Source organism: Polistes fuscatus, unplaced genomic scaffold (genome assembly GCF_010416935.1).
Source record: "Polistes fuscatus isolate 324 unplaced genomic scaffold, CU_Pfus_HIC Scaffold6, whole genome shotgun sequence".
NCBI classification, from domain to species: Eukaryota; Metazoa; Arthropoda; class Insecta; order Hymenoptera; family Vespidae; genus Polistes; species Polistes fuscatus.
Window position 1 is genome coordinate 1,862,988 of NW_025113140.1, and position 21,317 is coordinate 1,884,304.

General features: G+C 28.6%; 2 protein-coding genes across 4 annotated transcripts; one reads left to right on the forward strand and one right to left on the reverse strand.

The window, feature by feature from the left end:
• The first annotated feature begins 11,396 nt into the window (after positions 1-11,396).
• LOC122523019 (mitochondrial coenzyme A transporter SLC25A42-like) lies at positions 11,397-17,391 on the forward strand. Of its 3 annotated transcripts, none has more exons than XM_043644535.1 (6): positions 11,397-11,464; positions 14,648-14,938; positions 15,396-15,715; positions 16,074-16,339; positions 16,439-16,628; positions 16,902-17,391. In XM_043644535.1, exons 2-6 carry the CDS (start codon positions 14,789-14,791, stop codon positions 17,044-17,046), a joined length of 1,071 nt encoding a protein of 356 aa, XP_043500470.1. In that variant the 5' UTR covers positions 11,397-11,464; positions 14,648-14,788; the 3' UTR covers positions 17,047-17,391. The 3 variants fall into 3 exon arrangements, with proteins under 3 accessions (XP_043500470.1, XP_043500469.1, XP_043500471.1); XM_043644534.1 differs by lacking the exon at positions 11,397-11,464 and adding an exon at positions 11,493-11,725; XM_043644536.1 differs by lacking the exon at positions 11,397-11,464 and adding an exon at positions 11,732-12,116.
• Positions 17,392-18,830: 1,439 nt separating this feature from the next.
• Positions 18,831-20,869, reverse strand: LOC122523022 (mitotic checkpoint protein BUB3). Its single transcript, XM_043644541.1, has 4 exons — positions 20,444-20,869; positions 20,310-20,379; positions 19,907-20,217; positions 18,831-19,833 (listed from the first exon to the last, which is right to left on the reverse strand). Exons 1-4 carry the CDS (start codon positions 20,636-20,638, stop codon positions 19,429-19,431), a joined length of 981 nt encoding a protein of 326 aa, XP_043500476.1. The 5' UTR covers positions 20,639-20,869; the 3' UTR covers positions 18,831-19,428.
• Between the last annotated feature and the right edge of the window lie 448 nt (positions 20,870-21,317).

Here is a 21,317-nt window from a genome sequence, read left to right on the forward strand (position 1 = left end):
TCGTGGAAAAAGAAATCTTTTTCGGGAACTGATCTTCAAACATTCGAGAAGAATTTCGAGAATAATTTCTTACCTGGGAAGACTTCAAACTAAGGTAAGTATCCGTACAAATGTAAAATAATATTTGTATAATATTTTTTTTCTTTTTCTTTTTCTATACATTATTTATAATTAAATGTTTTCGATTGATACGAAAATATATTTTACATCGAATAAAACACAAAGAACATTATAATTTTTTCTAATTAATTCAATTTGACTATATTTTATATAGAATAAAAATAAATCTCTGATAAATATTTGATTTTTCATAGTACCACGATCTGCTTGCATAAATTTGACATATTTTTAACAATATCCAAATAAATACAAATTAATATTCAATTAATTTATTAGAATTTTAATTAGTATATGTAATGATCCGAGTATCAGCAATGTTAGAATATTATTTTCGTGTTTTTTATTTTTTCCCAACGTATTCAATATTATCGTAATTATAATTTCATTTCCATAAAACAAAAATAAGTAATCCAAATCATCTAAATAAAAATTTCATTAGATCGATATTTCAGAACATAATTTTACATTTGTCGTATAAATCAGGTTCTTGCATATATATATACATTACCAAAAAAAAATAATCAATTAAATCACATATCATACACCTATGGTTAACTGTTTAATTAAACAGATAAATGAAATTGATCTATCAATCTTTTATCACGTTTCAATTAATACGGTATTAAACCAAAAGGAGGAGGAGTGGGAGGGGGGGAACAAGTCCCGTTGCAATTTCATGTTAATTTTCATTCATCTTTTCGTTTTTTTTGTTATTTGTATCAATTTAATAACGTCCGGTAAAAGATACAAGGTTTACTTAATTGTGTTTTATTTTCTTTTTTTTTTTCTTTTTTTTTTTCTTACTCCTCTCCGATCAACCTAATCATCTTTGCTTGACTAGTATAGTAAGAAGGAGAAATTCTCGCTTTATTCTTTCGTCTAGGAGTGTTTTTTTTTTTTTTTTAAACCGGATGTGGCCGCGTTTACTGCCGGTAATTGCAGAGGAGAAATACAACCGTGTGGGTCGTCGTCGTCTTCGTTCTCTTCGTTGTCTTCGTGTTGTCTTCGTTTTCATCTTCGTCGACCCGCCCAATTATTTCGGGGACAAATATCCCTGTAACCTTAAAGGGAACAAAAAAAGAAACCAGATGATTTCTTTTTTTTCCAGAAATAATACGAAAACAAAATAACAATAATAATAATAACAATAATAATAATAATGCGGATTTGCTATCGTTTTGTTCATTCGGTCAAACTTAATCGTACGAAGGTAAAATTTAATGTTCTAATATATAACTTGACACATATTTTTTTGTCACATGTTTTACTCAATTTCTTACCACCCCCACCCCCTCCTCAACAATACACACCTTTTTTTCCATTCACTCTAAAGTAAGTGGAGTAATCGTACGAAATTTTATCATTAATTTGATCAAAGTTTACTTATTGTATCGATTAATTAACAAATCAAATAATAATGTTACATTTTATTTACAAGAAACGAAGAATAAATATAAAAAATAATAAAAAAAAAAAATAAATAAGAAATAAAAAATAAATAATAAAAAAATAAAAATATAATTACTTTGATATTATATAAATAAAATATATCTCGTATATTCATTATTGTTGTGTATGACAAAACAACCTATCAAAGTAGGATATTTAACGTTAAACGATAAACTTTTTCGTAACAAACGTCGTATTATTTATTACCATCGTTGTCTTCGTTAGGATGATAAGTACGTTGAAGAAATTGGAACAACTCTACCATTTCCGGTCATTTCCGGTCATTTCCGGTTTCTTCATCTCTCTTTCTCTTTCTCTCTCTCTCTCTCTCTCTCTCTCGGTCATTTTAAATCGTTGATCGTTGAAACTTCGAACACCCAAAAGTTGAAAAAATGGATGGCGCCCTGTAATCATCAACATTGTAAAATTTCTTCTTTCTATTTATCTTTCTTAATTTTCAACATAGACACCGACGAACAATTTGATGAAATGTTCTTTTTTTCTCCGACAACGATATGATGAGACGAATTTTTCGACGAATCTGTGAACCCTCCAAACAATTTTGTTTCTAATATTTTCAATGTTGGTTTATAAAAATCACGAAAGTAATTTCACACGTACGAACGCGTAGGAGTGTTTGCGTTGTGTTTGTGTCTGCGTGTGAGAGAGAAAGAAAAAAAATATTTATTTTCGTACGACGAAAATTTATCGTGATTGCTCGTTGGAAATATTGGTGGATATGAAAATAAAATAAAAAAATTGCACGTTGCTTGAAATACTATGCAATGAAACGTATATTTTGTTGTTTGTTTCGATATTTTTGTTTTCGGTGAAAGGTGCTGCTGGGGTCAGGAGGGAGGGGGTGGGGATGGGATGAAAGATGTGATTTTTTCGTTTTGTTTTGTTTTTTGTTCGTTACCTCGTTCAACCCAATCGAGAAAGAGTAATTTCGAGGCAAGCTTATGGAAATTCATAGCATCGATAAAAAGTTGCTATGACGAATATGCCTCGTGTGTTCTTCGATTCGTTATGACTTCGGCAATTTTTGTGTGTGTGTATGTGTGTGTGTGTGTGTGTTGAACTCGATACTCGTGGAATTTAATCAAAATTTTTCCGTATAAGATTTTCTTATATTAATTATATATATAGGTATATTAGAAATTAATAAGAAAGGAAATAAAAATAATAAATTTGATTGCATACGCGTGAAAAAATGGGTTTTGAAAAATTACCCTTTAGTTTAAAAATGAAGAAAGATAAAACATTTTTTTCGAGACTCGACATTTTTCATAATATCATTAATCGACTGATTATTATTTAATATTTAATTTCTAATTATACAATATATACATATACTTTGTTCTGAATTTATTTTCTACGAAAAACAAAAGGTATCATCTCTTTTTAATATTTTTTCTTTTCTTTTTTTAAATGAATTCCCACGAAAACAAATAAATGTTTTCCGTTTATTACTTTTTCGGAGAATGTATGATTTTTGGAAATGTTTTAAAAGTGCGTTCCGAAAATATAGGAAAAAAACTAGGCGGGTGGCATTATGATCAAATAAAAGAACAACCGATGATCAATTTTCGTGATCATTAAGTGGCGCGTTTCCTAAAATATAGTTCTCTAAACACCGTTCGTTTCCTGCCGTTAAAATGGTCCCCCCCCCCATTCTTTCTTTTCTGTTTCTTCTTTTTTCTTTTCTTTTTCTTCTTCTCGTATTTCCATCTCTTTCTTCCCAACTCTCCGTATTTCCGATAGTTTGTGGTTTTACTTTTTGAAGAACGCGTTTAGTTGCGATATGATGTTTAAATTTGTAGACTTTTTCTCACGACACTCGACCCAAACCCTTTCCCCCCCACCCCCTTTCTTTACACTTATTGATCTAATCATATTCTCCTATTAGTTGCAATTAGTCGTTTATTTGTTCTTTTTTTTCAATTACATATTATTTATTAATCATGCAAAAGGTTTGCAAATCTTAATTTTTGATACTTAATAATATTCCTCAATTTTGATTAACAAATCAAATTTACTTATCCACCACAGGATTTGAAATTTTCTTAATAGAATATATAGTAAGATAAACGTTAATAACAAATGAAATCTTTAATAAAATTAATATTACGAAAATTATTACGTATCTATACGTAATTGAAAGATAAAAAATGGAAATGATTGTTATGCGCAGGACACGTACCTCGTCAAACATTTTGTCATGACGTATTACGTATATAAACTTCTAGGTTGGTTCGTATTCACGCGTGTTATTTGACTTTTTCTCTAAGCAGAAACCTGCTACAGAGTAGCAAGCTTTTCTCCGTCGTGTCGTAGGACAAACAACGGGCGACAGACGACACAACGAAAAAGGTAACACGGTTGTATTTCTCGATTCAACAACCCCTACCACTATTACCACCACCACCACAACCACCACCACCATCGCCATTTACGATGATTGCTTGATTTTATGTATTTATACGAAAGAGCTTTTTCTTTTTCTCTCTTCTCTCTTCTTCTCTTCTCTCACTTTTCCACCTATCGCTAATAATACTCCCCGTTACCAAAGTGCTTCTTCTCGCGAGAGATATCATTTCACATTTCTTTTTCTTCTTGAAGAATAATTAATCAAACGTAAACGAGAAAAAAAATAAAAATAAAATAAAATCAAATAAAATCAAATAAAATAATCAACGAAATATACAAATGTCACGAGAATATACCGTAACGTGTATACGTTCACAATTCGTTCAAAATTTATATTACTAATCTTTGAAAGTAATAAACTAATCGAAAGATTCATTCGTACTTTTATTTTATATTTTCTTTTTCTTTTTTTTTTTAATTTATACCATCGAAAGTGAATTGATCTACACGCGTAAAAAAAAAAACACGAAAATTTGTTTATAAACGCGTACACACATTTACATTATCTTAAGAATTATTTAATCGCGAATAAAATAAATATCAATTTTGATTATATTGCAGTGATGAAGAGCAAACGATCGATTCAAATGAATTTTTATTTTTCATATATGAGCCGTTTATTTTAAAAATGGCCTAAGTCCATTTATACTTAAATTGAGATATTTATACCAATACCAATGAGTTATGCTGCTTAAGTGTATCTAAAGCTGTTAAATTTAAAAAAAAACGGCTCAGTTATTCAACTAACTCTGAAAACTTATGTGTCCAGAATTTACTCGGAATATAAGTAACCTTAAATGCTTTATTGATAGATAATTTGAAGTTGTACATGTAATCATGGGTAACCGGAAATAATTGACAAATGGAGTTAGGCCACTTTCAAAATAAACGGCTCATATATATCCATACGGATTATTTCGAAGTATTCACGAGTAAAAAGAAGAAGAAGAAGAAGAAGAAAAAAAAACCCAATACAACCATTAGTTACTTACATTCCCAAGAGTATCGAAGAGATGTTAGGAACGTTGGTAATTTCGTAGTGTTAGGGCACGTGTACACGCGTGTCCATGTAATAACAAAAGAAAGTAAGAGAGAGAAAACTATAGTCAAGAAGAAGAAGAAGAAGAAGAAGATGAAGATGAAGAGGGGTAGAAGGGGGGCCCCCAGTCATAGCATTAGCTTCGCAGTTTCGCGACGACGTTTTAATATTTAATGCGATTAAACTTGTTCCGTGTGCCGCCTCGCCTAATTGCCATTCCGATTAACAGCTAAGTTTTAAGTGCATTAGGCACGGCCGATTGTTATGTGTATAAGTAAGTACTTACGTATATTATACATAACTGACGACGATCATGGCAATAATAGTAAGTGCAGATGAAAATACTTCTGACCTTATTCCTATCGAAATTGTCGTTGGTTTAATAATTTTTTAGTTTTTTTTTTTTTTTTTAATTGATCGTTACAAATATTCGATGCGTCGAATAGTTTGTTAGGAGGACAAAAAAATTATTGCATATTTGTTTGACTGACTAACGTAATCTCCTCCAGCAATAATCTTAAGTGCAAATGGTTCGCTATGAACTTTGTATGACCTCTCACGTGGCGAAGAAAAAAATAACAATCGCTTTAATTTTGTCCTCGTAATAAGCATGAACGTTTCAACTTGATACTTGAAATTTCTAGAATAATTACGGATAAGTTCATTAAGATTTGGATCTTTGTAATAATAAAATAACCTTTCGCATTTAAAAATATCGGATTAACGGGTACGTAGGAATAAACTAAACATCTTGTATAATTATAAAAAAAAAAACTAAGCAAAATAATAGTAAATGCAAAAAAACAGTACAACGATCTCTCTCTCTCAGTGAACTCTGAACATTTTGAACATTTCGTTATGTAATTATTGTAGAAATATAATATTATAATTATTTATATATATTAATTATTTTATTATTATATTATTTTTTATTATATTATTTATATATATTTTATTTTATTATATTATTATTATATTTTATTATATTATTATTATATATATTAATTATAATTATTAATTAACACATTAAACGTGACGAAATATTTTGTTGAAAAGAGGGATGAACACACACACGCACACACATATTCATACTTGCAATATATTTACGTGGTACATTTACACACATTATCTTAATTTTATTTATTATCATTATACCATAATATTATATTTTGTTATATATATTTTTGATATTATTTATCACGATAAAAGAATCTATATATATATATCGATAGTTTCTAATATCGGTCGTGAAATCGAAGTGGTGAGTCGCAATTCGGGATAAGTTGTTGGTAGGGGGTTGGTAATCCATGGACTCAGCGGGTGTCTCTACTCGCCTGAGTTTCACTCCATCTTCCGTTGACAGACAAAATACCCTGCGAAATGCTTCTATACGTGTATGCACGTATATATGTATGTATATATGTATGTATATATGCGCTCACGCTTACGTATATATACAAGTGTATACGTGTATGCGATAGAAAGAGAAAGAGAAAACACTAACTGGATTCGTGATCTATCCTATCGAACCGTCTGTCCAATTACAACAACGAAAACTTAATTAAACGACGGCCCAATAGAAACTACCGATGAAAACTGGACTACTTGAAGAAATCTATGAACTATTATTATTATAAATAACTAAGTATATCTAACGAATTTTTGGGATAATTTTAATTCGATAGCGAGTCGTTTCAAGGGGGGAAAAAGAAATTGAAAGTTGGTAGAATTGAAAATATTGAGATAATGATATAGTTAATAAATCGTAATGTTTTGAAAATAATTTACAAATAAATCAATATTATAAATATAATATAAAAATATATAAATAATAATTGTAATATTATATTGTATATATAATTTAAAAATAATTCGATGATTTTTTGATCGACAAAAGTCGGGTTTGTAAATAAAATGAAGATTACAATTATTTGAATATACTTTTTAATTTATTATCGGCTTTTTTTTTTTGTTTGCTGATAGATATATTATATTTGAGAGATTGATATATCAATGATTATTTCTATTCGTAAACTTCGTGACACATTTTGATTAATTACATTTAATAAATATTATTAGCACCCTCGAAATTGTATCCTTTTCTTTGCTGATTTTCTCGGAGATTTTTTCTCGACGTGCTTGTCTCGCAAGGTAGCAGACAGAGCTTTAAAAAAAAAAAACACACACACACATACACAAAAATACAATCTTATTCTTAATTAAATCCTATTACTCGTATTATTTTATAATAGAGAATATTTTCAATAAAAAATATATAGATTTGTTACTTTGAACTAATTGAAATTAAAAAAAAAAATGCAGATTAAATTAATAAATTATTTTGTCGAGATTAGATTCGAAATTTTACGATTTAAACTATAGAAAATAATTTTGTTTGAGTTATTCAAATTTGAGTTAAAAAAAAAGAAAAAAGAACACGAAAGAACACTTACAGCTTCGTTAACATTTCCTTGATGGAATAATTTCATTCGTTGCAGGTCATTATTACGAGCTTGCGGTGAAAAATTGTCGAATTGCGAGTCTAAATTATTTTTCATCCAGGATGAAGCCGGATATAACAATTGAGAAGTAACTTCCGTGGGTGTGCGTTTACCGTTCGTCCATCCTTGACTATATTGAAAGGTCTGACACAACACGTTGGTTGTCAGAAACGATAAAACGAGGACAATGGTTGCACCATAAACAACAGCCATTTTTCTGTAATCGATAATCACACACACATATATTGTTATATTATATTTAATTGATATAAAATACCACATATACATATACATACACATTAATTTTTGACTATACATGTTTCAACAAAAAAAAAGAAAAAAAACATAAGAAAATTTAATATATCACAAAAAATTATTAACATTATTAAATAAAATATATAATTTTTGAGAGGATTGAAACGTTGAAATGAACGTAACGAGAGTAGGGTTAATTAATCCTTTGAAAGATAGGACAAAGTGGAACAACGTAGGTAAATTTATTGGCATACGTCTAAATAAACTAACGTCTTTTCAAATCGAAGATTTTGAAGGGATGAGAGAGGTTTAGGGTGTGGAGAAGCCGGAGATTAAGGTAGAAGTGGTGATGAGTAAACCGATTCTATTAGTTATAATATGACACAGACACTCTTGAACTAATTGTGAAAGACGCATGGAATAATTTAATAATCAAGACTTTTTTATTATATCATTCTTTCCCAATTAACTCGAGTTAATTCGTGTCCTTATTGACCTGCCGACTCGGTACGATCGATTTCATCTCGAGAAAAAAAATAAAAAAAAATTTATAATAGTATTTATTATATTTATTTTAATTCCCGATTTTCTTTGTATGCGTTTATATGTGTATGTGTGTGTGTCATATTTTATATTTTAATTTACATCGAACAAAAAAAGAAATTATTATTATTATTAATATGAAAAAGATGTATAAACGATATTATACTACGATAGATGCAATAGGCAAATTTTATACTGAACAACGAGAGCTCTAATAATGATCGATAAATCAAAGTTGAGAACAATAGGCCAGAATGCTTATCACGGTTGACTTGTTGGTTCAACGATCCGATTTAGAAGAGAGAAGATTTAAAAATGCACGACTGTTAGTGCCATTTGTAATTTCAACAATTCTCAACGCTAACAGCAAACTTTATTCGTCTAAATCATTCGAAGTATCATTTTCTTATCTTCTATTTTTCAATATCTATATTCCGTATTTAATAAAAAGGAATAAAAATAGTGTTAACACGTAAAAGAAAAAAAAAATCATTCGGTGTTTTTGAAAATTTCCGAGTGTACCAATTTGCCTGACGCGTTTAAAATTCTTTCATAAAACGTAAGAAAAAAATAGATAAATAAATAAATAAATAGATAGATAGATAGAAATAAACGAAAAGGTGTATTATATTTTTCCGAGGTGGAGGGGGGGAGGAGGAGGAGGAGTAGGAGAAGGGGTTCTTGTTTTTTACTTGTGGAGTGCCCGAAACAAACCCTTCTCCCCCGTCGTGCTAATTTTAAAGGGGGACCATTAACGCTACGCGCGTCCCTGGTCATTAAGATAAGAGTAAGTGCTACTAAGTGTCCCGCGGATAAGAAACGTGACCAGCATCTCTCTGTTGCATAGAGACGAAACACATAGGGTCGTTTTCTTCCTTCTTACAAGAAGGACGAATGGTGAAAGGGGTGAAGGGGGGTGAATAAGCTGGAAGAAAAAGAAGAGAAAGAGAGATAGAGATAGAATCGGGATGAGGGAGGGAGGGAGGGGGAGGGTGGTAAATTGCATCTTACGCGATCCATTTAAAAATGTTAAACACATTATCTAACTATTCATATTTTTCATTCTAGAACGTAAAGGTGATCGTTTGAAAATAATTTCAATATAATCGTAATAATATCGTTTAAATGTTTATAATTTTATTCGATTAATTATAATTTTAGAATTGTTCTCTTCTTTTTATTCTTGATTATTTTATTAAAGTATTTGATCGATGTTTATTGGTCGCAATTTGTGACCAATTTATATATATATATATATATACACTTTTGTAAATTTGATGAAATTAACCGAATTAAAATCAAACGTGGTTTTCTTTCTACGTTTAACCGGTTGCATTAGTATAGCCGATTGGATATATACGCTTGTGTAAATCGAACGATTCTAGGAGTAGGACGAATGCGCTATTGCAATTTTAAATTACTTCTCGTTAACGCTTACGCCTGGTATAAAATACTAATGAGAAACGTCGAAATGGATTTAAGCTAACTACGATGACCTGATAAATCCTTTAAACGTGTTAGGGGCTATCGTATTCGAACGCGTATAAAATATATCGATATTCGATCGGTTTACTTTCATTATATTTTATTCTCTACTTTTAAAAGTTAATTCAATTTGTTCTAAGATTAATTTATCTTGTTCCTTTTTTTCGTTTTCTTTCTCTTTCTCACTTCGATTTATTGGCTCAGTATTTTGTTTCATATAAATGGTTAGTTATTATAATCAAAATATACTTATTTGCATCTATATATGTTTAACTTTGATATAAATCTGATACGACTTGTATTATAAATATTATATACATATACATTTGCACTGATTAAAAATATTTCTAAATATCGACTCAATCAAATATTATATTCTTATTGTCTGAATAATTGTGTAAAATTGTTCATAATTAATTGAATAAACGTATATATACTTACACAATATATGATATATCTTTTTGGTTATTGACAATTTCGAGGATACGATGTTAAGATGATCAAGGATGATCTATGTTGATCCTCGAGAAGGTTTCCTCGTAAACTGTGCTGTCGGATATACCAGGACTAGCTTTTATAAGGGAAAATCCGTCCTAGTTTACCTTACTACATATTTTTTCGACCGTCTTAAATGTTTCACGCAAAATATCTCATTCAACAGGATGTCGGTTATTAAAATTAGCCAGGTATTGTGATTCAATTTGTTAATCTAAGGAACTACAGGAATATACAAGAAACATTAATTGGCTCATGTGGAGGACCCTACACGCGTGTAGGTGTTTCATTATTTTCAAGAAAGATTATAATTCATTTTAATAGTAACTCTTCTAAGAATATTCCATGTTGAAAGGATTTCGATGTAGAAAAAAAAACAAGAAAATGTCAAGATTCATTGATTATTCGTTTAAGAGAACCACCGGATTCCGGAACATTTGAAAAAAACCATCTTATTTTAACAAAATTTATTACTATTCAAATATTTACTACAGTGCACTGTCATGACTCTATCGCTTGCACGAAATCGCATTAGTCTTTCCTTCGAATAATATATATATATATATATACATGTATATTACCTTTGAACTCGATCGAAACGTTTTATGTCGATTGCAATATTAAAAAAAAAGAAATTAAAAAATACTGCAAAATATCATCTATTTATAAATTAATACATAATCCTATAATCATCTCGAGCGATAAAACACAACTCTACTATTACTTCATATGATCTATCCAATAAGTTCATTCCATTTTATTTCTTTTAACATCATTTACAATTTTAATTAGATTCTTAAGTTTCTGCATTCTTTTATGCGTTTTCAATTAAAAAAAAAAAGAAAAAAAACTGTCTTACCATAGATGTCGATAAGTAAGAACTCTAGACAAGATAATCTAGATATCTTACTTACCGACTAAACTTACCGACATCAACCCTGTCGGTAAGTTACCATCAAATAAATTTATCATCGATATCGCGAATAAAAGAAATTTCATTGAAGTAAGATAAACAGAGATGGAACCTGTTGACATATTTACGATGAAGAACAGCGTCATCTATCACAAATATATAAGGTTAATGCAGTAGCGAAGGTCATGTGACGTACGACAGAAGCACATTTCTCGTTCTCCGCTGAGCACGCACGTAAGTTAAAAGCATACATCCTATACATCTGTTGTGTATCTATCTATCTATCTTTTTCTTTCTTTCTTTATTCGCATATACATTTATTTCTCTCAAACTCCTTTGCATTCTTAAATGTAATCACGCAATCGGAGTGTGTGTCGTATAGAAAACCGAGTGTACATATATATATATATATACACATTTGGTTGATACGTGAAAAGAGATCAGTGTGGTACGATCGTAGAAGGAAACAACAAGCATCGTTGGTTGTATCTCTATGTATGTATCTCCTTCCTCAGTTTTTAGGCTCGTTGTTGTCGTCGGTCAATGACTATCCATTTAAAAAAAGAAAGTTCATGTGTTTTGAGGTTGAATATCGATAACTCTAATTGAGGAAAATAAATTTAAAGAGAAGAAATAATAAAATCATATAATAATAATGTAATTTATCCCATCAATTCATTTATTTATCTATCTATCTGTCTATTTATCTCTACTGATATCACGAATAAGGATGATTATGTGAATGAAAGTGTCGCAATCCTGGGTGTTGTATTCTAATAGACAGAGAGAAAAACATTTCGGGATCGTTCTTTGTCCCTAAGGAGAAGAGAATAATTTGTGTATCCCGTGAAGCTTTTCAACATCAATTCTCACGCACTTAAAAGAGGTATGAGGTGGTATAAAATAAGGATAGAAAGAATATATATATATATATATATATAAACGAAATCCTTTTTCGTTTAATTTCTGTTAAATCTCGATTTTAAACGAAATAATAAAAATAAAAATAAAAAAAAATAATCCAAAAATTGATGAAAATAACATTTTCAAAGTAACAAATTTAATAACAAAAAAAATTCATAGCAATAACATCGAATTACGTAGATGAGTTGAAAGATTTTCAGCCTAACGTAAAAAGCAAATTTTTTGTTAGTCCAACTTTTGAGAAAAAAAACAAAGAATGATTTAGTTGTTGCGCTGTTGAGGCTCAAAACTTTTCAATCCGTGCCATTAATAAAACGCGATTAATATTCAAAAGTTGATTTATTATTATTATCTTAGCGATTTATTATTATTATCTTAGAACGTTTGCATAGGAGCAATCATTAAAATAATTTCTTTTTTTCGCACTGACGAATATTTTTGTTTTATCCATGTTATACGAAATAATGATAAGACACGCGATAATATATACAGCATACATACACATATGGATAAATATGCACAGTTTGTTATCACGTTTACCGAGTTACACATTCCTTTAACATAAAAATGCATTTATTTACATCTACGTTATTACAGATGATTGTTTATAATAATATTATATATATATATGCTTATTTGTTAATTTATTTGTATATGTATAAACCATAGAAAAACTAGTTGTTTATCCGTTTAACAAAGTTTTCAGTCGAAACTATCTTTTACGTAATTGCTCTTTGACGTAAGATGATCGATCGATATATGTATGTGGTCTACGTATATTTATGCGTGTGTATGCGTGTATGTATTAAAATTGTATGTATGGTAATGTATGTATATTAATAAGATGATATCTTTGAGATCAATTTATCGTTTCTTGCTTGACAATGCATAATTTATCGATTTAAGAGGACGAAATAATTATTTTTAGATATAATTTTAAATATTTATAGAAAGTACAAATTTAAAAAAGAAGTATGTGTATATATATGTATTTGTGAATGTATATATATTGTGTGTGATGTAATTATCCATTTTCTTATCTTTCCAATTAACTGAAAGTACTAATTTGAAGCGTACATAAATAAAATAATCTTACGAGTATTCGATTATCGATATTAAAAAAGCGCGAAAATTCAAAATCATTGCATTAAATAGACAATGAAAATAAATATAATAGATATATTTTTAATAACTAATTATACAGGATTCCAATAATTGTGAAAGTGAATTTAATATCTTTGAGAAAAATGATAATTGAATAGAAAAAAGAATAGAAAGAAATTTATTTATTTTCTTATCTCAGGGGCTTAATTTATGCCGATGCCAGAAGTTCGTATTATTGCAGAAAATAAATGAACGAGACGGCCTTGATTTAGTCATTAGCATTTTAGATACATGCACAATATATATATTTGCATTGGGTTGTTTAAATATGAGAATCTTTTTAGATGTCTTGTATCTTTATTCTGAATTTTTTTTTTTTTTTTTTTTTTTTTTTTTAATTTAAATTAGTAAACTTTCAAAATTTTTTGTCATAAATGCCGTATCGTTCATTTTTATTTCTCTTCAATTATAAATCAAAATATACGATTTATTCGTTAAATTATTTTCAACGTGTGTACGTTACATTTATTTATAAACACTTTATTTTCGTATTTATTTGAATATTTCTTTAGTATTAATTCGGTCAAAATTCAAAATGCTTTTTCATTTTCGTATTCATATTTTTATCACATAATTAAAATTATTTTCATTCTTATCTGATATAAGAGTTATAAGCATAGATTTAATTTTTGAGATAATTTTGTTCAATCCTTTTCGTTTGTATACGAAAAAAAGTGTTATCGCCTCGTTTTACGATTATTACGTTCAAAAATGATCTTACTGTTAATAATTAAATAATTATAAAATTAGTATTTTAAAACGTGACGTATTGTTCTTAACCATTCAGAATAAGCCGTCTCATCATAATCTTGAATAATTCATATCCAATTAATTTGTAATATTTATACGTTATACAGTTTTGTTTACATGGAATACAAAGTCCAAGTATCATAATTTATCCTTCATCATATAATAATTTAAATTAGATCGTATTTAAATACGTTTAAATAACTATAAATAATTATTCTTCATCGTATTTTGATTTAACGTTGAATTCGTATAAATAAAACCACATTTATTAGATACCCTGTAGAAAAAAATAGATAAATAGATAGATAGATAGAGAGAGAAAGAGGAAGAAAGATAGAAAACAAACATATCAATATATAATTATCTTCCACCAAGGTGTTTGTACGTTAAACTTGATTAGAAAAAATATATATTGTTTCGATACAATATATTTTGAAAATATACCCGTTAGTATCTCATTGATATTGAGCAACAGATCACTCAGTTCTATTCGATTTGTATTTTTTTTTTGTTAATTTTCGTTTTCTTTTTCAATTACTTGTAGAAAAAAGTCGTAATAAAAATATAATTCTTTCGTAGTCGGGGTTGCGATCGATAAAAAAGAAAAAATAATAACGACAAGAAATCATCGTTGGTGCAGTTGCTGAAGATTCGTTGCTGTTGTTTCTGTCTTATTAATTGAAACATATACAAAATTTCGAAAATGGATGGTCAAAAAGGATGAGCAGACACGTTGGAGTAGATTCCGTGGAAAGTAGTCAAGTAGTTTTGGAGAGGATTCATGGTAGTGTCAAACCTACCAGCACCATATCCATGACACATCCTACTACATCCTCGTCACGATCCGATCTTAACCTGGATCAAACCACGGTATGTATTATTAGATTATGTATCTTATTTTGTATATTTATATCTTTCGCTATTCGATACTATCAAAGATATTTGTATGTATCTTTATTATCATTTCTCTGAGATTTTTGCTTTTTTCGAACGGATCACCCTCATTCTATTTTTTATCAATCAACAAGAGAGATTGTTTGGCAATAATTTTATTAAAATATTACTCTAAAGATATCTATCTATGCGTGGTTGTGTTCAATAGTATATATATATATTTATAGATGAAATAAAAATGAAAATTTATCCAGAATAAATTATAAAATTTAGATATAATACAAAGGATTAAATACTTGTACTATTTTAATTATACTGTAATATTTATATACTGTAAATATATAATAATAAATATATATATATATACTAGTTTGAAAAATTTTAATATATTATATAAATGATTAAACAATTGCGGTATTTTGTTAATTAATAGAAAAAAGAAGAATGCAAGGAGAACATTTCGAACGTGCAGAGGGTATGGACCAGTTTATTGGCTGGTGCAACAGCCGGTGGTTTAGCAAAGACAGTTATAGCACCATTAGATCGCACAAAGATCAATTTTCAAATTTCGAAACAACCATACTCGGCGAGAGCTGCTCTAGTTTTCCTTATCAATTCATTTCAAAAAGAAGGACTATTGAGTTTGTGGCGAGGTAACAGTGCGACGATGGTTAGGATTGTACCATATGCAGCCATTCAATTTACAGCTCATGAACAATGGAAGAGAATCCTTCAAGTCGAAAGTCCAGAAACGTAAGATGAAATTTAATATATATTACATAAGATCAAGATCCAATTTAATTATTATTTTCACAACAGGATTTGCGAATCATTTTATTATCATAAATTATTATTTTTCTTTTTTTTTCTTTTTGCTCTTATCTCTTTCTAATCAAAATTTATAATTGCATATCCGATTAATTATGTTCGCAATAAAAATTCACACCGTAAAGAAAATTAATTAATTTTCGATAAATTTAATAATTTTTTCAAATCACTAATTTCTTATATATATATATAATTGTTTAATAAATAATTATTATAAAATAATTTAATCGAAAGATGAATTTATTATTCGACAGATTTCCAATTCAAATTTTCTTTCATTCAGGACTATACCTATAAAAAGGTTATTGGCGGGTTCTTTAGCCGGTGTTACGTCACAGGGTTTAACTTATCCCCTTGATCTCGTACGTGCTAGAATGGCAGTGACCTTGAAAAGCGAGTACAAAACTTTAAGGCAAATGTTTCGAAGGATTTATCAGGAGGAAGGTTTTCTGTCATTTTATCGCGGTTTTACACCAACGATGTTAGGTGTTATACCATACGCTGGGACAAGTTTCTTCACTTACGATAGTTTGAAGCACCTAGCTGCGGGTAAGTCTTGATTTTTTATTTTATATAAATTTCCTAATCATCATCATTCGTCACATCATCGTTGTCATGTCTTATTTAAATAAATTCGTTATTAAATAGAATATTCCCATTACACAACGGGAATCCCTGGAATGACAACTGCCTTGTCACTCCTTTGTGGTGCAGTAGCTGGAGTAGTAGGACAAACAAGCAGTTATCCTTTGGATATTGTAAGGAGAAGAATGCAAACTTCGGCGGTCAAAAATCATCATTATCAAACGGTTACCTCGACTATAGTTAAAATATACACGTAAGACATTGAAATATTTCATTGTTATTTATTAACATGTACAGTACCGTCCCCATTCATAAGTATTGTTAACGAAAATAAGATTAGTATGCTAATGTATTGCATAAATTATCATTTTTTTGTGATCATACTATGTAGATATATTTTTGAATTTTAATAGTACAAGTTATCGCTGAATTATTGTCGCTAAATCTTTCAAAGATTCGTTAACATATTTTGAAAAATAATATTCAATGAAATATTTGAAATATATTGTTTGGTTTTCTTTTTTAGAGAAGAAGGATTGATGGCTTTTTTCAAAGGATTAAGTATGAATTGGGTTAAGGGTCCAATAGCGGTAGGCATCAGTTTTGCAACTTACGACAGGATACGTGATATTTTGCGAAAAATTATTTGCGGAACAAATGTGTCGGATTAAAAATAGACATTGATTATAATAATAATAATAATAATAATAATAATAATAATAATGAAGAAGAAGAAAAAAGAGATGAAGAAATCATCTTGTGTCAACTATTGTTGATTCGAGAACATTAATTAAAAACTCGATCTCTTTCTTTGAAAGGATAATAATTCTTTCAAAACTTACATAGATCATTTCATTGATCACCTATCTATCATCGATTAAGATTAACAAAAGTCATTGATGATAGAAATAAAAAGTGAGTTTTAACTTTTTTCTTGTTATTAACTCGATAGAAAAATATAATGCGATATATTCGCACTCATGTCGATATAAAGAAGAAGAAGAAGAAGAAGAAGATATAAAAAAAAAAAAGATGTCAGTTATTAGTAAAAATTGTTAAATGTTATATATACGTACTGTTGTCTGCAATGTTAAAGAAATTGTTTTGAAAAGAAAAAAGAAAGAAAAAAATAATATCAGAGATAATAAGGAACATGAAAATGCATATATAAAGCATATTATAAATTTCTATGGTTATTAATTTTTGTCTGTTTAGATCTTTTGATAGAATTTTTCATTTTTATTATTGTTTTTTTTTAAACTTATTATCATTTTGCAAAATAGAAAAAAGGAAAATCAACATAAATTTATATTAATCGCATGCATACGTTGATCTCCAAACGAATAAAAAAATTATAGTATTGCACTATTAACATCATTCAATTAAATTGATTAGAATTGTGCATTAAATCAGGGCTTCTTAAAGTTCTCTACTTGACGAACTCTTTTTACCCGAGAAAATATTTTCACTACCTTGGATATAAACTTTATACTATTTTGTTTTTCATTATCATAAGCTCATAAACATATACTACACGTGCAATATTGTCGAACTGATTTTGAATTAATTTTCGGTTTTATATTAATTGTTTACTTTTGCTCAGACTTCTGCAAATTTTCAAATTTATTCAAGTTATCCATACATGAATCTTTGAGAAGCCCTTCGTTAGATGATAATGCATGTACTTATATAAGAGAAGAAGAAAAATTCTGATTAAATTTTATCTCGAAATATATAAAATAATATATTAATATATTACTTTTATATTTCGATAAAAACATCATTATACTCTTCTTTTCTTACTTCTCCAATGTAAAGTTATATATATATATATATATACATATATATATATATATATATACATATATCTAACAGAAAGCATGGGTATCATTATTGTATATAATAATTCAAGTGCAGGTTCGTACGCTCAATTTATTGAAATTAGATTATTTATCGTGACGTATTTTTAAGAGTTGTTTATCGATAAATTAATATTATATCTTGGAATAATTTTGACAATAACTAATAACACGATAAAATTAAATAATTGTGAAATATTTGAAACTAGCACAATTCGCGAGAGTTTCGTATATATATCGAAGATTTATAGGGATTGTCCAATGTTAAGTATATATATTAAATATGTAATAGATTTTAATATTTTTTTAAAAATATTTTCATTTGTATATTATATTTTTATCTTTAATGTCACGTTTTTGTGAACAAATTTTTATTAAGTGTATATGTATATAATGATGCTTTGTTATAATTATATAATAATTAAAGAGAGAGAAAGAGACAAGATATTTCGCAAATCTCTTCCTCCCTCTTTTTATTTATATATATATATATATATACAAATGAGATAACGATATTATAATATAAAATATATTTACTTTATTTACTGGACAACTCTAAAGAAAAATGTCAATTTAAGGATATAGTGAATCTTTGATCTTTTTCATTGATATTTTATTATGGGGTCGTGCCTTTCTCTCGTATAAATACTTGTATTTAGTTATTGAAGTCTTTTTAGCAAATATAATCTTTTATAAAATACACCTCTTTTTATTTCGTTCTACGTATTATAATATTATAAGTGAATATAAATTTTGGCTATAGTACAAAATGTGTTTTTGAAGTAACTTTTTATATAATCTTTTTATCTTTTTTTTTTTGCAATACATAAGTATACGCGTAGGTACAATTATTTGATGTAATAATGAGGAAGCAATAATATTTAGAAAAACGATAGTTTATTCAAATAATTCATTTTTGTTTTAATAATTTTAAATAAATGATTCACTTCAGTTAGAATCATTGTAATATTTAAATATATAATATTGACCATTCGCAGTTCATGGTTAACAACGAAGTAGATGTCTTTAGAAATATAAAAGTGTAAAATCCTGATGGTTTTTGATATTTACATGACAATGCATAGAAAAAGAATATTCGTTAAAAGTTTTCAATGCCGTCTTAATCTGATCTGTAGCGAGCGATATAAATAATGTTTGAACTATAATTAATGCTCCTATTAAGATGGCATAATGTTACTTAGGTTTAGTTTCTTGGTCGTTAACATATCTTATATAAATTTCTATTTCGTCTTTACCACCAGGTGGTATTTGTGATTCATTTAAATAAGATACACCTATAGCCAGTACAGAACCGTCATGGCTAAAACTAAGTGCAGCAACGCCAGCGTTATATCTATGAAATTGACACAAACGTTTTTTGTTAAAACCATCCCATATATTAACAAATCCATCTGATCCACCAGTGGCAAAAGTATTATAAGTAGAATGAAAACTAATAGCATTAACTGGATAAATATGCTCAACATTATTCTCCTTTATTCGATGACATTTAAAAGCATATTTTTTCTTCTGCGCTTCAGGTGTCGTATCTAAATATTCCACTGCCACTCTGCCTTCTATACTACTTAAAACGTAACCCTGCCAATTAAGAAAATAATTTTTGTAAGCAACAGATTTTCTATCTAATATAATATACAAAATTTGTATTAACCTGTTCATTCGGGAATCCTTTAATACATCTTGTTTGATATTTTAGACTACTTTCTCGTCTTTGAAACATACCAGCCATATTTCTCAAATCCCAAATACAGACTTTCCGTTTAGCTGTACCTACTACAAATTTATCTCCGCAAACAGATAAAGCCAAAACTACATCTGGTTGCAGATAACTACCAACGCAAGTAGGAGTTCTCGGATCCCAAAGCTTTACAGCAGCATCCCAACCACCGGTTAAAATAGCATTTACCGCACCGCAATATTCTATTTTTCTGATTGGTTTGTCGTGTGTTCCCATAACTGATTCTGTCGAAATACTACTAAGTTTTACATTTTTCCATAGCAACATGTTCAGAATTATTTATAATACAGTAAATTACAACTAAAACTCTCATTACCAGTATTACTATTGATGTCATACATCTTCAATGTGTTTCCTAAACCACCACTGTAAGCATGCACCGCATCCTACAAACAATAGTTTGTCAATTGTTGTTATAAATGTTTTTTTTTCATAGTATTGGTACATTACCTGAAATGCAACATCTAAAACCGGTAAATCGTGGTTATACTTTAACCTCATACTATTTGCATGTATATCATATAATCGAACTGTACTGTCCCATGATGAAACAAGTAGAAATTGCGTTGAATTCGGACCAAATTCAACAGCAGAAATTGCATCATTTGGAGGTGTTTTTATATTGAATTCTGTTCGTGTTTCCATGTTTATTGGTAAAGAGGTTAGATTCGTTCACAAATTAATAAGTATGATATAACAAAACTATATTGTAATGCACAAAGATATCGACACTGAGAAATAATTGTTTACTTAATTTAGAGCTTTATACAAATACTAATCAATCGTTATGTGTAAACAAAAATTCTTTAAAACACAAAGATGAAATTTAAGTAAGAAGAGTAGTAATCTGTATATTTTTGTTAAATTACTAGCAAGATGCTAACTTTCCCGATAAATTCATTTTCATAGTAAAATTTGTATTAAAATCATAGTGACATTAGAACAACGCAGTTGGCAATACAACAGCAGCGTCACACAGCGGAAACTAGTCACATACGATGACTATATATATATATCCAAAAGAACATAGAAGCTCACAAGTCTACTTTTCGCGTAACCACAATCGTAGTAGTCAGTACCCTTACCTCCGGTGGGCGAGAGTAGGTACATAATGCGATGACATATACTATCAAAGAATACAGTATTCTTTGATAATAATATAGCTGTAGAATACAGTATTCTGTATTCTAGCTGACTATATAGAAATGAATTTTGTCTCTTCCAGTTTATTTTTTATTTAACTTTGCAAAAATCTCTAGCAAACTTCTTTTATATTTTATTTCTACATTACATAGAACAAGATTTGAAAATATACAAAATTTTA

Excerpts from the sequence above, each read along its gene's own strand:
- LOC122523019 (XM_043644535.1), top strand. The coding sequence starts at position 14,789 with ATGAGCAGACACGTTGGAGTAGATTCCGTGGAAAGTAGTCAAGTAGTT. Across the intron at positions 14,939-15,395 it reads TTAACCTGGATCAAACCACG|AAAAAAGAAGAATGCAAGGA; the intron begins GTATGTATTATT and ends GTTAATTAATAG. Across the intron at positions 16,629-16,901 it reads ACTATAGTTAAAATATACAC|AGAAGAAGGATTGATGGCTT; the intron begins GTAAGACATTGA and ends TTTCTTTTTTAG.
- LOC122523022 (XM_043644541.1), bottom strand. The coding sequence starts at position 20,638 with ATGGAAACACGAACAGAATTCAATATAAAAACACCTCCAAATGATGCA. Across the intron at positions 20,380-20,443 it reads TTTTAGATGTTGCATTTCAG|GATGCGGTGCATGCTTACAG; the intron begins GTAATGTACCAA and ends TATTGTTTGTAG. Across the intron at positions 19,834-19,906 it reads AAGGATTCCCGAATGAACAG|GGTTACGTTTTAAGTAGTAT; the intron begins GTTAATACAAAT and ends CTTAATTGGCAG.